We start from the raw sequence: 17,992 nt of genomic DNA on the forward strand, positions 1-17,992 counted from the left end.
AATGTCGAAATATTTTTCCAAGTGCTCATTATTTTGGATTTTCTTATATAGCTTATGGGCTTTTTGCTTCCTATTTTTCAAACTCTTAATTTGTCTATTATACCAAACGGGATGCTTCGAGTTGCCGTGTCGTCTTTTTTTCTTAATAGGCACCTCTTCATGAATTATCTTGAAAATAATTTTGTAAAATACGTCCACTGCGGTTACAGTATTTCCTTCATTTCTAAGGCTATTTTGCCTGTCGACACTACTTAGCTTCCGCCTGATATTGTCATAATTGGCTTTATGGTATTCAAAGACTTCCTCAAAGTCACAATCGCTGGGTTTTTGAATTTCATGGATGAATAAGGAAAATTCAATAGCAGTATGAAATGCAATGAAGTGTAATTTTCTAAATACTAGTTCGAAAGTTCTAGCATTTAATATATTTTCCTCGAATATTTTGCCAAAGAGCCAATGGCAAAAACTTCAATTGAAGTGAACGGGAGTCAAACTATGTGGTATTTGGCAACAAAAGTTTCAAAAAAGCTACAAAATAGTCTTGACTGAGAAATATTAGGACCTAATTTGGTAGAAAATTATAGTAAATTTGAATGGAAGTACGCGAAAAAAAGTTATGTAGCATTATGCTATATTTCACCCTAAGGAGGAAAATTTGGTAAACACCAACATTTCTCATTAGGGTGAAAATTTGTTGGTAAAACCAGTCTTTGCACTTGAGGGCACAAATCCTTATTTCTTACACAGTTGCGTTTCGGCTTCGCCTCATCAGAAACCGACACTTTTTGTCGGAATAGATTAGCCCCGGCTTGACGCAAATTCATTAAAACTAAAACACACTTTGTGTTTCAATCGAACGACTGATCAAACGTGATGTCCCGTCCGAGCAGACGTTCTGTTTATGCCGATGAGACACAGTGAAGCCGAAACTTGTCTTGGCTTAGCAGGCCTATGCGAAAGCACTATGCTATATTTCACCCTAAGGAGGAAAATTTGGTAAACATCAATATTTCTCACTAGGGTGATCACGTTTGATCACGTGTTTATCAAATTGATATCGAAAACGATTCATAATTCCACGATTTCCAACAGAAATCGAGAGAAGTGATTCACTTTTAAATTGGATTTAAGAGTAAACATTTATTGTTTTTAAATGATCTAATAACTTTGTCTCTATTTGGGTCTTGCATTTTATGTATTTGAAATGGTTAGTTTGTGAAGTTTTACTTAGAAGCATAAAATAACTAGTCCAAAATATGTCGTGAAAATAATAGCGTCAAAATATTTCGGACGCAGCTAGATTTTCTTTCATTATAGCAGTCTGTTTATCAATTTAGAATAATCAAAATTATCAATTTATCATTTTTTTTGCAGTGCAGTTGCCGTAAAACCGCGCGGTATAAGCTCTTTCCCGCACCGCATCTGCGGGAAAAAGTGTCTCACCGCACCGCAGATTTTGCGGTGCGGGTGCGGTAAATACTGCGCGGTTGCGGTAATTACCGCAACCGCGACGAACCCTAGTTGGTAGTTTGATGGGCTCTAGCAGACGAACCAAGTTGAATTCGAGTAAATCCTTTCTTGGGCATATATTTCTTATCTTGGAGATCCGAAAAATGCAAAAATAAAAATATTATTTGCACTGTCAGACCCCCTTAAGGCGAACTTAAAGCAAATAATCAGAATGGGTTGCGAGGCTATATCTAAGGACCAAAGAAGAATATTTTAAGAACTTTGTTTTATTAAAAAGTCAGAAAAATATATGTTCCGATTTTATCAATGTCTCTGTTTTATCAGCCTAAAATTCGCCAAGGGGCTGATAAAAACAGGTTTTAACTGTATTTGTATTGTGAGGAAACTATAACTAATTTATGTTCAAACCCTGCTTTGCACTGAAGATGAATGGCTATTTCTTTCGAAACGTTGCTCCAAGGAGAGTCATGTGACCAAAAGCCGAAAACTACATCTACTTCTACGAGGATTACAATCAGAGTTTATGCATTGGACAGATAGTTTATCTCACTGAATTTATGTCACACATATTACTGTGTAACTACAACTGACACTGAGTTGTACTGAAAACCCATATATACATTTTTCATAATGAACTAATGTGACTAAAAGCATATTTATTTGCGAAAAAATACGACATGTAATTTTAAGAATGTTCGTGTCTCAAAGCAGTCCAGGGGCACTTTCAATACTAAGTGGCTTTTCGATGAATTTAATTTATTCTGGTAGTTTGAACCATTTCTTTGCAATGGTATTGTTTTGTATAGGACTCATTAACCCATATCTCCAGAACGAGAATTCCGAACGAAACAATTGACACTCTTTTCTAGATATTTCAATGCAAATGAATACTATTTACAGGTGGCCTTATCTCAGTTTACTATTTCCAATTACGCGTTAAAATACTGGAACTGAAAATTCTATTCTGTACAAAAATAATTTTTAAAACATTTGTTGCCAAAAAGATATCTTTTAATTGCAAATTCCTGATTTCTAGATTTCCTGATGACTTATTAAGGCCCATCAATAAAGTAGAAGCACCAGATAATCCTAAAACACCGTTAAGAAAAGAAGAATGAAAACGTGCTCTTTGCAATGGGATTTTCACAAACATTTCAGAATTTTCTGAAACAATGGTTTTGGAATTCGGGAAATTCGTTTTATTAATTTACTTAATTTAAATAACTTTCTTTAAATTTTATTCTATACACTCATTTTTCCAGTGCATTCATTTCATTGATTATATTCTTTTTGTTTATTTTTTATTCATTTTTATAATATGACTAATTTTGTTCAGTCATTCACATTATTCATTTCATCTAGAACATTAATTAGACACAATATAATTTATTCTATTAATTCTATTACTTTTTAATAACGCTGATTTTTTCATTTTCATAATTTATCTGCTTAAAAGCAAACAAAATGAAAAAAATTTATAAAATGTATAGACAGAAAACATTTTTATTGTGATAAAACTTCTTCATTTTGTTTAGTTTATTCATTCCATTTATTTTATTGATTTTATTGACCCTCTTTTTATTCTGTTATTCACGAACAACGTTTTCATATAGCTATCTATATCTTTGGGGTTAGACAAGATTTCATCACAAAAAAAGTAAAACTAATAATTGTGACTTATTTATTTGAGCGCTAATAGTTACAAGAAATATCCGCAAAACTGAAGTAATTGCAATTGTTCTGATTGGATTCCACTGGAGCAGCGCTGCCAGAGACATTTTCAGTTATCGGTGAAAAATTGTATTTTTATATATCTTCGTTGTCTTCAAATATTTTTGAAAATTGATAAATCTTCTCAATTTAGACTGCTTTCGGCTACCTTTTCTGCTTAATCGAACTATTAAAAGCTTTGCAGGAGATGTGTATTAAGGATTGGTATGTAAAAATTCAGCAGCTTCTAACACTGCTAGAGAAGCATCTATCTTGATCAAAACAGGTTTTACGTGTTTCTTTACTCTAATACTTTAAAAGGAAAACGGTTTTGCAACCCTATATGTGCTAGAAAAATATTATGTATGAAAGAGTTAATTTAACCATATTATTCATATTATTTATCTTATTATTCCATTTTTATGGTTTTATTCATATTATTATTTTTTATTTCAATCATTTTATAAAATGGTTAGTTTTTCCCAGTTCACATATTTTATTCAGTTTCTTCATTTTATTAATTCGGTTTAGTCAGTTCTCTTTGTTATTGTATGACAGTTTGTTATCTTGAAACAATTTAATTTACTCTCTTAATTTCAAAACTTTTATAATATTGTGTAATTTTCATTTGAGCTAATTTGATTTATTTATTTTATTAATATGATTTATGGTAATCATTCTATCCATTTTATGAATACCTTCTTTTATTTTTTTGATTCATAATTATTTCAAATTTTTATTTGTTTTATTATTTTTCTTTAATTTATTGAGTTTATTATTCGTGCAGGACTCGAAACTGTGCTTATGTCACATCTAGTTACTTGTGAACTTATCGTGTGTTCGGCAAACTAAGGAATAATACAACAGCGATATTTGTAAAAAATGTCTCATCTCACTGATAGGTGGATTAAATCGATTTTTTTGCCAACAAAGCGGTTGTACCAATGATATTTCATATAATATACCAACATAACATCATATATTTTAGATTTACCACGTTGGTACTTTTGGATAAATTATTCAAATGCCTTAACCCTATTTCATGGGCGTTGGTAGATGAGGAATACGGTGTACTGATGGGCGAGAAGGGGGGGGGGGGTGATTTCAACATACAGAAATTCGAACTGAAATATTGTCGAGTTGGAATGTTCATATGAATTATTTTAAAACTGCAAATTTTCCTCAATTTTCCCACACAAACAGACAAGCCACTCCTTAGCCTTAAGGAATCTTTCAAATCATTTAACATCAAACATTTAATATGAAGTTCTTATCTTAATTAATAGAAATATATTACAAAACCGAACCTCTTGCATTAAACGTAATGGTATATTGTGCAAGTTGCAATCGACTCATTTTTCCAGCTGTGTTTTTTATTCAATTGCAGATAACATAGCTAAGCGTAGTTTCGTTGTTTACTCAGGCTACCGAGCATACTTTTTCAGTTAGCACTGCTGTCAATGCTCTGCTACCAGATGTTGATATAGTATAGTGCTAACCTTCAAGCGTATCCTGTGGAAGAGCAGCAAATTAAACGAATTGGATCATTCTCGCGAATTCACAATTCACAATGATGTTCCACACTCCATCGAACATTGGCCTTATTTTCTCAAATTTACTTAAGCTATTATGAATCAAAATATTCACTATTATAAGAAAGGTATTTCCTAACTGCTGAGTGAAATTATTACGGTTTTGTGGTTATCAAATATCGCTCATACAACACGTTACTAGAATCGGACATTTACTCTCTCTTACAGCTGTGCCATCACTGTGATTTATAGTATGTATTAGCAGGTACTGGTAAAACATTATGTACTATATTGTATTGAAAATCACATGTTACCACATATAATAAATAAATGGCCCGGCCGTTTGATATCTGTGTCACTGTGTTTGTGTATGCGTGTCTTAACCGATTGTATAACATTGCTGCACAAACGGATGGCACACAACCAAACATCACTAACAAGGGAAAAGAAAGTTTCACTGTAAAATTTGAAAATTATTTAACTTATACTTTTGTACAGCCACATCCAAACCACAATGTAGCAGTCAGCTTCGTGGAAGCTTTTCATCAGCTGTTTCCATGGCACTGTTGTGCTTGTGTATGCTGTAATAAGGTAAGCAAACACGTGAAATGCTGAGAATAGCGTATTGTGGGTTAGCGCCTTAACGATCGTTCAGTTCACTTTCGTCTGTCTCTATGTTAAGTCATCGGGTATTGTCAGTAGGCCGGTTTAAGAAGCGCGCGCGGGTTGCGTTGGGAACTTGAACTTTAACACGTTGTAGCCGTGCTGTCGAATTTGATGCAGTAGTGTTTCGTAGATGGCTCCAATGTGATAAAAGTGTTAATATAATCAAGTGTCGGTGTTTGTAATTTCGTTCGCAACAGTATTTTTATCTTCATAAAAAGTGCAAACATGAATATATCAGTGACAGTAGTGCTAACATATTTTCTAGTAATTATAAGTAGAATACAAACTGAATCAATTAATATTACATTGACAGATCTCGGAAGTATGGAGAATAATGCGACAGGATTCAATAACCTTGTTATATTGAACGAGATATTGGATGTTTTTGATATTCGAAATATCGGATCTAGCTGGAGCAAAGTTTACAAACTAATAACAAACGGATGTTCACATGACATGGCACAGTATTTAAGTGGATTACAAGCTGGGAAAAATTGGGCCATCAAAAGTAAGTTGTTCATGTGCTATTATATACGTTATTAATTATTTGTTTGATTGGCATAAGAAGCAAATACAGTTTTATGTTACGTTATTGTTGACGTTGATTCGATCAGTGCACTTTCAGGGGTGACGTAATATTTGCAAACTGCCCAAACAACTCTTCTCAAATTTGGTGAGCATCCTTGACTTCACCCGAAAATCATGAATACCTTGGTTCAGCCAGTCGGTTATAATTATATTTTTAAAGCGAATGAGTGATACTCGATTGCTTATACCACCTACACAAGGAATTACTCAGGGGAAAATTTGGGCAGACGTAAATTTTAAAAGTATATAATTATAACCGACTGGATTCTTATTTATTAGATAACTTAGTTTTCAGTTTCTGAATTTTTATTTGTATTTCTGAGTCAACGAATATAATAATAAGTGCCGCATAGTTATCAAAAGCATTCAATAAAACAAACCGTTTTAACGTTTCCACGCTCCTTATCGGTGTTGGTATGTGCGAAATGCATAGCGTATTGGTTACGCTTTATTTCTGCATACATATTCCAATAGACTACAATAAATGCAGGAGGACACAGTGTAATTGAAAAGGAAATTGTTTTAACCGTACTATTGCGATTTACTATAAGATCCGGATAACACATTCACAGGGTCGCCGAGACGGAGAGAGGGATTTCCCACCTGGGGCCCGGAGCTCCAATTTTTAACAGAAACAACAAATTTTGACAAATACTTTTTGACATTTTTTTTGAGAATGTAATAAAAATTCAATATCTTTTGAACAATGAAACTAGAAAAGCGAGCTCCGATTTTTTAACAGCAACAAAAACAAAAAACAAATACTTTTTGACAATTTTTTCAGAATGTAATAAAAATTCAATATCTTTTGAATAATGAAATTAGAAAAGCGCCAATACCAATTCAGGGTAATTTGAAATCAAAATATTTTTCTACGAAATACAAAACGCAGATTTCGGATATGATAAATTACTTGCAGCTTCGAAAAACGCTTCCGTTTTAGATTCACATCAATCGGACTACGAACACGTGTAGTACGTGTAGTATGAAATATACCTGACACAAGTGAAAAATTAAAAGTTCTTTCAAATATTTATACAGCAGAATACCTCTTTTCAAAGTTAGTCACTTGAGTATATTTTAAAAGATATATTGCTATAATTAGCCATGTTTGGTCGAAGTGCGATCTTTATTATTTATTCTTTATTAGTCTTATACACCAACAGGCATACCAAAGCCCCAATGGTGTTAATAATAAACTTATTACTAACATTCAAGTCATATACAAAAATAGTGGTCATACAATAATTCACAAAAACGGTAAAAAAGTCAAATGTGGTTAAAAGATCGATTAAAAAGCCTAGAAAATCGCTGACGCAGAGTTTGTCTAGACACGTTGAAATCGAAAGCTGAAGCAACCTGGTTCAAAATCCTTTGTATACCAGTCATGGCTCCATGCATACTATAATTAGTGCGTCTGAACGGTAATCGAAGCATAATGTTGTTGCGTAATGTTCGTGGTGCGACGTTTATATTGATTTGTTCTAATAAAGCTGGGGCATCTATATGACCATGCAAAGTGTCGGCGATGAACAAAGCTCTTGCTGTATTCCTTCGAACATAAAGGGGTTCCAGTTGAATCAGCTGACACCAGTTTTCATAGCTATGTAATCGGACAGGATCTCTCCACAGCAATCTACGGAGCGCGAAACGTAAAAAGCGACGCTGTACGCTTTCAATTCTCTCAACGCCGTTATTATAGTTTGGGCTCCACACATCAGGGCAATATTCTAGGAAATATTGACCCCTCGTCCCATCCCCACCACAGGACAGGGACGGCTGCTGGTCGCTGGCAGGAAGGGCTCGACTGTGGTGGGGGGGACTAAGGGCTTCCTCACGGCTGGCGGCAAGTGTGCGTCCCAGTGACCGAAGAGACGACATTACGTGGGATGTATGCAATGCAGCTGGACTAGATATCTCTCGTTAACAGCTGCGGTTCGCAGACAGGTAGAGCGGCATCTGGTGCTGATACGGTACAATTAACGGAGAACTGGAATCGCGGAACATTTCAGCGCTTGAATTATTCAGAAAGAATGGGTACTTGCCGCAGAGGGAAGTTTGGAAGACCCTTTCTCCACTCCCGCACACAGGACCGGGACGACTGGTGAACGTTGGCTGCAGTAGCTGGACTGTGGCGGGGGGACCGAGGCCTTCCATAATACAAGCTGCGGTGCATCCCGGTATCCCATTAGCGAAATCTATCCTGCTTTGGCTGGTCGAAATTAAATTCCCGAACGAGTACTCCAGTCGGCCAAGTAGACGCTTTGAATCCTTTAGTTCGCTCGGAAGCTCAACTCGGAAAGAAACGATGTTGAGTTTCGTGAGATCGGTGTCTTTCTTAACCGAGATTTCGTCTCGCTGTGCGCAAAGTTGAAGTGTGGGGAACACTTTCCACTACTCGCGTGCAGATGGCGAAGCGAGTGCGTAGATTTTTTGTGGGGAATTACACACAGGTTGCAGTCTTACAATTTCACCGTAGACTCACAAAGTTTTCACATGGCGAAATAAAGCACTTTAGCACAAGGATTTCACTGCTGAACAGTACACGAAACAAAACAGAATGTCCGTCAAGCGACTGGAAACTTTTTCGCCGAAAAACGGTAAGTAAAACACAGATAAAATGGAACTTTCCCAAGAGCAAAAAAAAAGTGCACCAACAGTGCAGAATTGCTAAATTAGCAAGCACTTTTTGATGAACTATAAGAAACAATGCTGCCGATGATTCCTCCAATTTTTCTTTATTTTTGTATTTATTAATTTGATTTTATTCATTATTTAATTAAATTCTATTCTTTTAATTTGACTGTTACTACCTATTATCTAGACCGAAATATTAAACCAAGCATGCACACAAATTTCACTTCTTGTGAACAAATTTTAATATTTCTAAGATTAAATTAAATTACCTCATTCGATTAAAGGGACGAGACTATCCAAATCTTTCCAAAAATATCTATTTCCATATGACATTAATGGCCATATCACCTGCGAGTATTATAGTAAACTATCGAAGATTAACTCCGAAGCACCTTCTTCCCTCGCAAAGATATCCACAAAGTCACCTGGAGATCACCGGACCAAGTAACAAAAAATCAAATCGACCACGTTCTAATCGACGGTAGATTCTTCTCGGACATCACAAACGTCCGCACTTATCGCAGTGCGAATATAGATTCGGACCACCACCTGGTTGCAGTATGCTTGCGCTCAAAACTTTCGACAGTGCATAGCTCTCGTCGAAGCCGAACGCCGCGGCTAAACATCGAGCGGCTACAAGATGGCAGAGTGGCTCAAGAATACGCGCAACAGTTGGAAGTGGCACTACCAACGGAAGAGCAGCTAGGCGCAGTTGCCCTTGAAGATGGCTGGAGAGATATCCGATCCGCCATAGGTAGCACCGCAGCCACTGCACTAGGTACGGTGGGCCCGGACCGAAGAAGCGACTGGTACGACGGCGAATGCGAGCAGTTAGTCGAAGAGAAGAATGCAGCATGGGCGAGAATGCTGCAACACCGCACGAGGGCGAACGAGGCGCGATATAAACAGGCACGGAACAGGCAGAACTCGGTTTTCCGGACCAAAAAGCGCCAGCAGGAAGACCGAGATCGCGAAGCGATGGAGCAGCTGTACCGCGCTAAAGACACACGGAAATTCTACGAGAAGTTGAACCGCTCGCGCAGGGGCCACGTACCACAGGCCGACATGTGCAGAGATACAAACGGGAATCTTCTCACGGACCAGTGTGAGGTGATCCAGAGGTGGCGGCAGCACTACGAAGAACACCTGAACGGCGATGCAGCAGACGACGAGGATGGCACGGTAACGCACCTGGGAGCACGCGCGGAAGACATTACACTACCGGCTCCGGATCTCCAAGAAATCCACGAGATTAGCCGGCTCAAAAATAATAAAGCCGCTGGGGTTGACCAAATACCAAGCGAGCTACTAAAACACGGTGGCGAGCCACTGGCTAAAGCGCTGCACTGGGTGATTACCAAGATTTGGGAGGAGGAGATTTTACCGGAGGAGTGGATGGAAGGTGTCGTGTGTCCTATCTACAAAAAGGGCGACAAGCTGGATTGCTGTAATTACCGAGCAATCACCCTGCTGAACGCCGCCTACAAGGTACTCTCCCAAATACTATGCCGTCGACTATCACCAATTGCAAGAGAGTTCGTGGGGCAGTACCAGGCGGGTTTCATGAGCGAACGATCTACCACGGACCAGGTGTTCGCTCTTCGTCAAGTACTGCAGAAATGCCGCGAGTACAATGTGCCCACACATCATTTGTTCATCGACTTCAAAGCCGCATACGACACTATCGATCGAGATCAGCTATGGCAGATTATGCACGAGTACGGATTCCCGGACAAACTGACGCGATTAGTGAAGGCGACGATGGATCGGGTGATGTGCGTAGTACGTGTCTCAGGGACGCTCTCGAGTCCCTTCGAATCACGCAGAGGGTTACGGCAAGGTGATGGTCTCTCGTGTCTGTTATTCAACATCGCGCTAGAAGGTGTAATAAGAAGAGCAGGGATCGACACGAGTGGTACGATTTTCATAAAGTCCGTTCAGCTACTTGGCTTCGCCGATGACGTTGATATTATTGCACGAAATTTTGAGAAGATGGAGGAAGCCTACATCAGACTGAAAAGAGAAGCCAAGCGCGTCGGACTTGCCATCAACACGTCGAAAACAAAGTACATGATAGGAAGAGATTCACGAGAAGAGAATGAGAACCGCCCGCTTCGAGTTTGCATCGGTGGCGACGAAATCGAGGTGGTTGAAGAGTTCGTGTACTTGGGCTCATTGGTGACTGCCGACAATGATACCAGCAGAGAGATTCGTACACGCATCGTGGCAGGAAATCATGCTTACTTTGGCCTCCGCAAGACACTTCGGTCGAACAGAATTCGCCGTCGTACGAAGTTGACCATCTACAAGACGCTGATTAGACCGGTAGTTCTCTACGGGCACGAGACCTGGACCATGCTCGTGGAGGACCAACGCGCACTTGGTGTCTTCGAACGGAAAGTGCTGCGTACCATCTACGGTGGAGTGCAGATGGAAGACGGCACATGGAGACGGCGAACGAACCATGAGCTGCATCAGCTGTTGGGGGAGCCGCCCATCTGTCATACCGCGAAAATCGGACGACTACGGTGGGCCGGGCACGTAGCCAGAATGTCGGACAATAGCCCGGTGAAAACGGTTCTCAATTGCAATCCGACCGGTACAAGAAGACGTGGCGCGCAGCGAGCACGATGGATCGACCAGGTGGAAGACGATTTGCGGACCCTTCGCAGACTGCGTGGCTGGCGACGCGCGGCCATGGACCGAGTGGAATGGAGGAATCTTTTGTATACAGCACAGGCCACTTCGGCCTTAATCTGTTAATAAATAAATTAACTCCGAATATTTTCGGAGATAAACATATGTAGTAGAACCGGATTGCACGCAATCACGCCAGGTCAATACGTAAAATTTAACAAGCGTTTAAAGATATTGAAATCAGTGAAAATTATTACAAGAGAAATTTCAAACTGATTAACTCGAGTATACACTTTGTTATAGAAGTTTAACCACACTACTGCTTGAACCAAAAAAAATGATAACAAGAGAAATTTGAAACTGATTAACCCGAGTATACAATTTGTTGTAGAAGTTCAACTACACTTCTGCTTGAACTACCGAAATAAATAGATAAATAAAAAATCAATCCACTTATTGTTAAAAATCGGGTCTTTTAGTTAAGGCCAGGTTACTTCGAAAAACGTGTTTTTTAAAGAAAAAACCATTTATTGTTCCAAAAATATTTCAAAATTTAGCTGTTTACAGATAAAAGTACAAATATTAAACTTCTTAAAAACATTTTTTTCGTTATTATGGCGGCTTTGAAAACAGCTACTCGAACTCGTCCGATTTGTTTGGTGAGTGTCATCATTGTTTGGAAACGAATCTGAAAACAGAAAGCAAAACAGTTTCATATTCAGTATCGAATTGTTTATGGTCGGTACTACAATAAAACATTTCCACCGAGAAAAACCAAAATGGTAGACTTCTTAAGTTTATTTTGATGTTTGAACTTTAAAACATTTTTTTAAAAATCACGTGTTTTGGAGGAAACTGGTCCTAACATGGTGGTTTTATTTATTTATTTATTTATTTATTTATTCTTATTTTTCATCAGACCTGTGTTGGTCTACATGAAATGTTTCTAGAATGGGAAAAGCCCATTTCAGGATATGCTTCAGAAGCAATCTTCAAATGAGCGTAAAAACCCATCATCTTTTCAAATTTTTCACAGTTGATTACAATGATTTTACACTACAATTAAACTTAATCACATAGTACACAGTATTGCAAGAACAAAAATTACAAATATCACAAAAATTGAATCTTAAAATCTAAGTCAACCTTCTTAGTCTATTTTTGAAAACATCACAAGATACAGAAAAGTCAAAATGGTCATAAACACTATTAAAAACATTACACATCGCCCTAATGGGTTCGTTCTGACCATACTCTGTGCGCTGAAATTCCAGTCTTAAGAAGTTATGCGATCTGAGATTTCTAGGGGGCACATAGATATTTATTTGTGAGAGAATATCTGGTGCATCTATTTGACCAGTTAATATCTTCCCAACAAATACTGCTCTAAATGTGTTCCGCCTTTTCGCTAGGGTTTCCATATCGAGCAGACGACAGCGATCGATGTACAGTGGTAGCTCTGTTGGGTTACGCCATGGGAGAGTTCTAAGAGCAAAACGGAGGAATCTTGCCTGCACTGCTTCTATTCGGTTGATCCAAATGTTCGTATAAGGACACCAAATGGGTGCTGAAGCTTCCAGGACAGATCGAACTAGTGAGAAATAGAGTGCCCGTAAACAATATGGATCAGTGAATTCTTTGGCGATTCTTATAATGAAGCCGAGGTTTCTATTTGCCTGTGCTATAACATGAGAGTAATGATTTCTGAATGTCAGTTGTGAGTCCAGGAGTACTCCGAGGTCTCTGATAACTGTCATTCTCTCTAGCGATTCCCCTGAGATGGTGTAGCTCCAGAGTATTGGATTTTTTCTGCGAGTAAAAGATATTATGGGACATTTGGCCACGCTGAGAGCCAGCAAGTTGCGACTACACCAATTACAAAAAGCATCTAAGTGTCGCTGCAGTGCCACGCAATCTTCTATTGACCGCACAATGAGAAATAGTTTGAGATCATCAGCGTATATAAGTTTACACCCTGGAGGTATAACATAGCAAACGTCGTTGAAGAACAACGAAAAAAGCAACGGTCCTAGATTGCTCCCTTGAGGCACTCCCGACAAGTTAATGAAGCTGTATGACTCGCTATTTCCTAATTTTACAGATAGAGAACGATTTACGAGATATGATTTAAGCCACCCTGTGAAATTTGACGAAGCGCCCAGCCGCTTTATCTTTGCCAGTAGAAGAGAGTGATCTACACGATCGAATGAAGCCTTGAGATCCGTGTATACAGTATCAACCTGAGATCCAACTTCAACATTTTTAATACAGAGTGAAGTGAATTGGGCTAGATTAGTAGTTGTCGATCTGCCTGAAAAAAGCCATGTTGGTCCTTCGATATGTATGCTTTGGTCTCACGAAACAGCACGTTTCCTACTAAAATCTCAAATAACTTTGATCCAGCGCAGAGTGAGGTTATGCCACGATAGTTCGCAATATTTTGCTTATCACCTTTTTTAAAAACGGGAAACATAACTGATTTTTTCCAACACACGGGAAACGCCGATTGCAATAGTGATTGATTGAAAATTAGCCTTAAAGGCGTACACAATGCGCTTGCGCATCTTTTCAGTATAATGGAAGGAATACCATCTGGTCCTGCTGCTGTTGAAGACTTTAGCTTTCTAATGGCAGTTAGAATGTCTTCGTCAGTAAATTGGATATTACCTACATTAATTACATCATGAGGGACATTCTGAAGGCCATATTCCACCTGAGTGGAGTTAGCCGAGTCCTTTTTAAACACACTCGAGAAATGTTGAGCGAATAGGTCACAGATGCCACTTGGAGTGCTTGATGTTTCACTTGCAAGGAACATACTGGAAGGAAGCCCATTTTCTTTGCGTTTTCCGTTAACGAAAGACCAAAATTGCTTTGGATTTTGTTTCAGGTTTGATTGGGTTTGTGCTACGTGTCTTTAATAGAGGAACCGATTATATGTCTTGTAACTGTTGCTAGCTTGAATAAACTCTCGTTTTGTAATGGGGTTTCGTCTGCTGGTGTAATGCCGAAGCGCAGCTGCTCGAAATCTTTTCAGCTTACGTAGCTGACGATTGGACCATGCCGGTTTTGGTCGGGGACGTGGTGCGGGAACTGTTATTCTGAATAGCTGTTTCAGGACCAGTGAAAGTTTTTCTACGGCAACATCTACATCGATCGCGGATTTAACAAAGTCTCCCAATCAATTGCCTGTAGTGAACTTTGAAGCCTAGAGAAATCAGTCTTCGAAAAGTTGAACTTCCTGACATCCAGAATTTCGTCAAAAATAACCAACTGGGGACAAATCTGCGTTACTAGAAGAGGAGGATGATATGCGTCACAGGCAACTAATGGCTCAAGGGCTTCTGAAACGGCGCAGTTAATAGAAGCTTCTTCATTTACGAACAGGAGATCCAGGGTTCGATTTCGTCTGTTATTTACGGTACACATTTGCAGCATGTTCAATATAGACATTCCGTCCAATAAGGCAATACTCGCTCTCGAAAAGATAGATTCAGAAGGATCTGGAAAGGCATAACCGGAGGGTGTACTCTTCCAAAGAAGTCCTGGCTGATTATAGTCACCAAACAGTAGATGAGCCTTGTTCGGTTGAATGGAAGTTGCGATGTCAAGTGCTGAGTCTATGTGCTTCTGAATAATATCTATATCACTTGCGGAATCAGGGGGAATGTATACTACGCCTACACAAATATTAGTATCGCGCCCGCGAATATCTACCCATAGTTGTTCGAGATCGTTACTATCCGTTTTATGTTTGGACGAGAGCCGGTTGGACACTGCAATAAGCACACCACCACCACGTTTTTTCCCTGTACTGTCTGGATCGCGATCTTTACGGTAAACCGTGTACCTGGGGCCGAATAACTGGATCGAATGGATTTGATCATTCAGCCACGTTTCGGTTAGAACAATGACATCATATTCGGCCTCTGAAACAGCGACGAACAACTCGTCAATTTTTGTGCGTAGTCCTCTCACGTTCTGGTAGTAGATACTAAGTTGTTCCTCCAGATAGTGTCCTGATGGTTGAGCGGTAGAAAGACGAGCGGCGATGGTGGTGGCGTCTGGCTATAATAGGGGTGGATTTTCAGCGGGAGCAGCATCTGTATGTCCTACTTCGGAAGAACATATACATTCATTGCATTTACCTGTGTAAACAAAAGCAGGAACTTCAAATTGCTCTAATTGTTTTAGACTGCTGTTATCTGACCGGAGCATATCGTAGTCTCTGCTTTCAGATTTTGTTGTCAACATACAGGCGTCGGAGTTAAGCTGATCACGTCTGTTGGAAAGCTGCGTTTGTAGATCTGACCGGGAAGGGTCGCTGCCAAGTTCCGTGGCAAGCAGATGGGCGTCGGTGATGGGTTCTAGCTGGTTGTGCCCATCGGCAGGCTGCAATTGTGGGTCTGGCCGGGAAAGGTCGCTGCCATAGCATACAAGTTCCTTAGAAAACAGATGAACGTCGTTGATGGAATCAGGCTGATTGCATCCATCGACAAGCTGCAATTGTGGATCTAATTTAAGGTGCGCAGTATCGTGAGTAGCTTCGGGAGGACATATACCCTCCTTAGCTTTACCTGACCGGGAAAGGTCGCTGCCACAGCATACAAGTTCCTTAGAAAACAGATTAACGTCGTTGATGGAATCAGGCTGTTGCCTCCGTCGACAAACTGCAATTGTGGATCTAATTTAAGGTGCGCAGTATCGTGAGTAGCTTCGGGAGGACATATACCCTCCTTAGCTTTACCTGACCGGGAAAGGTCGCTGCCATAACATACAAGTTCCTTAGAAAACAGGTGAACGTCGTTGATGGAATCAGGCTGGTTGCCTCCATCGACAAGCTGCAATTGTGGATCTAATTTAAGGTGCGCAGTATCGTGAGTAGCTTCGGGAGGACATATACCCTCCTTAGCTTTACCTGACCGGGAAAGGTCGCTGCCATAGCATACAAGTTCCTTAGAAAACAGATGAACGTCGTTGATGGAATCAGGCTGATTGCATCCTTTAACAAGCTGCAATTGTGGATCTAATTTAAGGTGCGCAGTATCGTGAGTAGCTTCGGGAGGACATATACCCTCCTTAGCTTTACCTGACCGGGAAAGGTCGCTGCCATAGCATACAAGTTCCTTAGAAAACAGATGAACGTCGTTGATGGAATCAGGCTGATTGCATCCGTCAACAAGCTGCAATTGTGGATCTAATTTAAGGTGCGCAGTATCTTGAGTAGCTTCGGGAGGACATATACCCTCCTTAGCTTTATCTGACCGAGAAAGGTCGCTGCCATAGCATACAAGTTCCTTAGAAAACAGATGAACGTCGTTGATGGAATCAGGCTGATTGCATCCGTCAACAAGCTGCAATTGTGGATCTAATTTAAGGTGCGCAGTATCGTGAGTAGCTTCGGGAGGACATATACCCTCCTTAGCTTTACCTGACCGGGAAATGTCGCTGCCATAACACACAAGTTCCGTGGAGAGCAGGTGAACGTAGTTGAAGGAATCGGGCTAATTGCACCCGTCGGTGAGATGCAATTGTGGATCTGGGCAGATGAGGTCGCCATCGTTGCTGCTTCGTTGTTCTAACCAAGATTCATTCTCCGATGGCGTCGCTGCCACAGAAGAAACATGGTTGCTGTGGTTGATTTGTCGTTTGACTGGAGGAATTATTTGACGAACAACGAAACCGGTTTCACGGTGTTGTGTTAGTTGCTAGGTGTTGTAGTCAATGATTCGACGTGACTGCCGAAGACGAGTTTGGTACAGTTGACACTCAGAGCTCCAGGAGGCATGATCTACTTGTATTTGGTCAGCATCAGTTCTCGCAGTATTGGCATTGTGGCAATTTATGCACTTTCGGAAGTTTGAAACACATTCTTCAGACTTGTGTCCTTCGGCACAAATTGGACAGCATGGGGGCTTCGTGCATGCTTCAGCTTTATGGCCGTACTCAGAACACCGAAAGTAGCGAAACACGTTGACACATCAGTAATTTTGCAGCGCATCCAACCTAAGTTGACACGTTGCAGCTTTATCAGTTCTTCGAAGGTTTTGGCATCGGTTTCAAGAACAGCAGACATAGGATTGTCTGTGTGTTTTTCGTTTCGCACAACTCGTATCACCGTTAGGTTAGCAGACTCCGAAAGATTGTTTTGCTTTACCAATTTTTCCACGAAATTCTCCGCAGTGATATCGTCAGTGAAACCAGCAATTTTTACTCTGGGTTTCAGAGCTTTTGAACGTCAGCATCGTACTTTCCAGACAGATTTGCTTTTACTGAACTAAGCAGTTTAAGCGCTGATTCTTGGGAATCGCATCTAACCGTTGCTTCACCGTTGGATCGGAAAAAGGTTTCTTTAACACCCAACATAACAGGGTCGAGCTTGCTTTGGATGTCTTTCTTTGTTACAGTCGCGTCTTGGTGCTCAGTAGGTCTAATGACTACTGTTCGCTCTCGCTTTACTATTGCATTAGACTTCACTGAGAGTGTTTCTGCAATGTTCTGGACGGGTACACTCTTGGGGGTGTTCTCGTTGGAAACTTTATCACTTCTAGGGGGAGCAGTTAGACATCGACGTTTACCCGACCGCAGTTGGCCTATTTCCAAAATATCGCTGCCATTAGGATTGGACTGTTTATGTACCGGACAATCGCCAGCAGATATCATGGGACTTTTCCTTTTTCTGTTTGATGCTGGGTCGCTCACACAAGCTTGAACGACACTTGCGTATGACAGGGTATTTGTATTTTCACTGG

General features: G+C 40.0%; 1 protein-coding gene across 3 annotated transcripts in view; it reads left to right on the top strand.

Moving 5' to 3' along the window:
• The window catches only part of LOC131678512 (nose resistant to fluoxetine protein 6), a 1,156,332-nt gene that overhangs the window by 300,374 nt on the left and 837,966 nt on the right, over positions 1-17,992 (top strand). Inside the window, exon 1 of one of the 3 annotated variants that reach the window (XM_058958711.1) lies at positions 5,359-5,886. The exons of the other annotated variants lie outside the window; for them this stretch is intronic. Within the exon in view, the coding sequence (XP_058814694.1) occupies positions 5,604-5,886 (283 nt within the window). The 5' untranslated portion in view covers positions 5,359-5,603. Of the gene's footprint in view, positions 1-5,358; positions 5,887-17,992 lie in introns of those variants that run through there. 3 annotated transcript variants of the gene reach the window in all.

The sequence above is a fragment of the Topomyia yanbarensis genome, chromosome 2, assembly GCF_030247195.1.
Source record: "Topomyia yanbarensis strain Yona2022 chromosome 2, ASM3024719v1, whole genome shotgun sequence".
Classification (NCBI taxonomy): domain Eukaryota; kingdom Metazoa; phylum Arthropoda; class Insecta; order Diptera; family Culicidae; genus Topomyia; species Topomyia yanbarensis.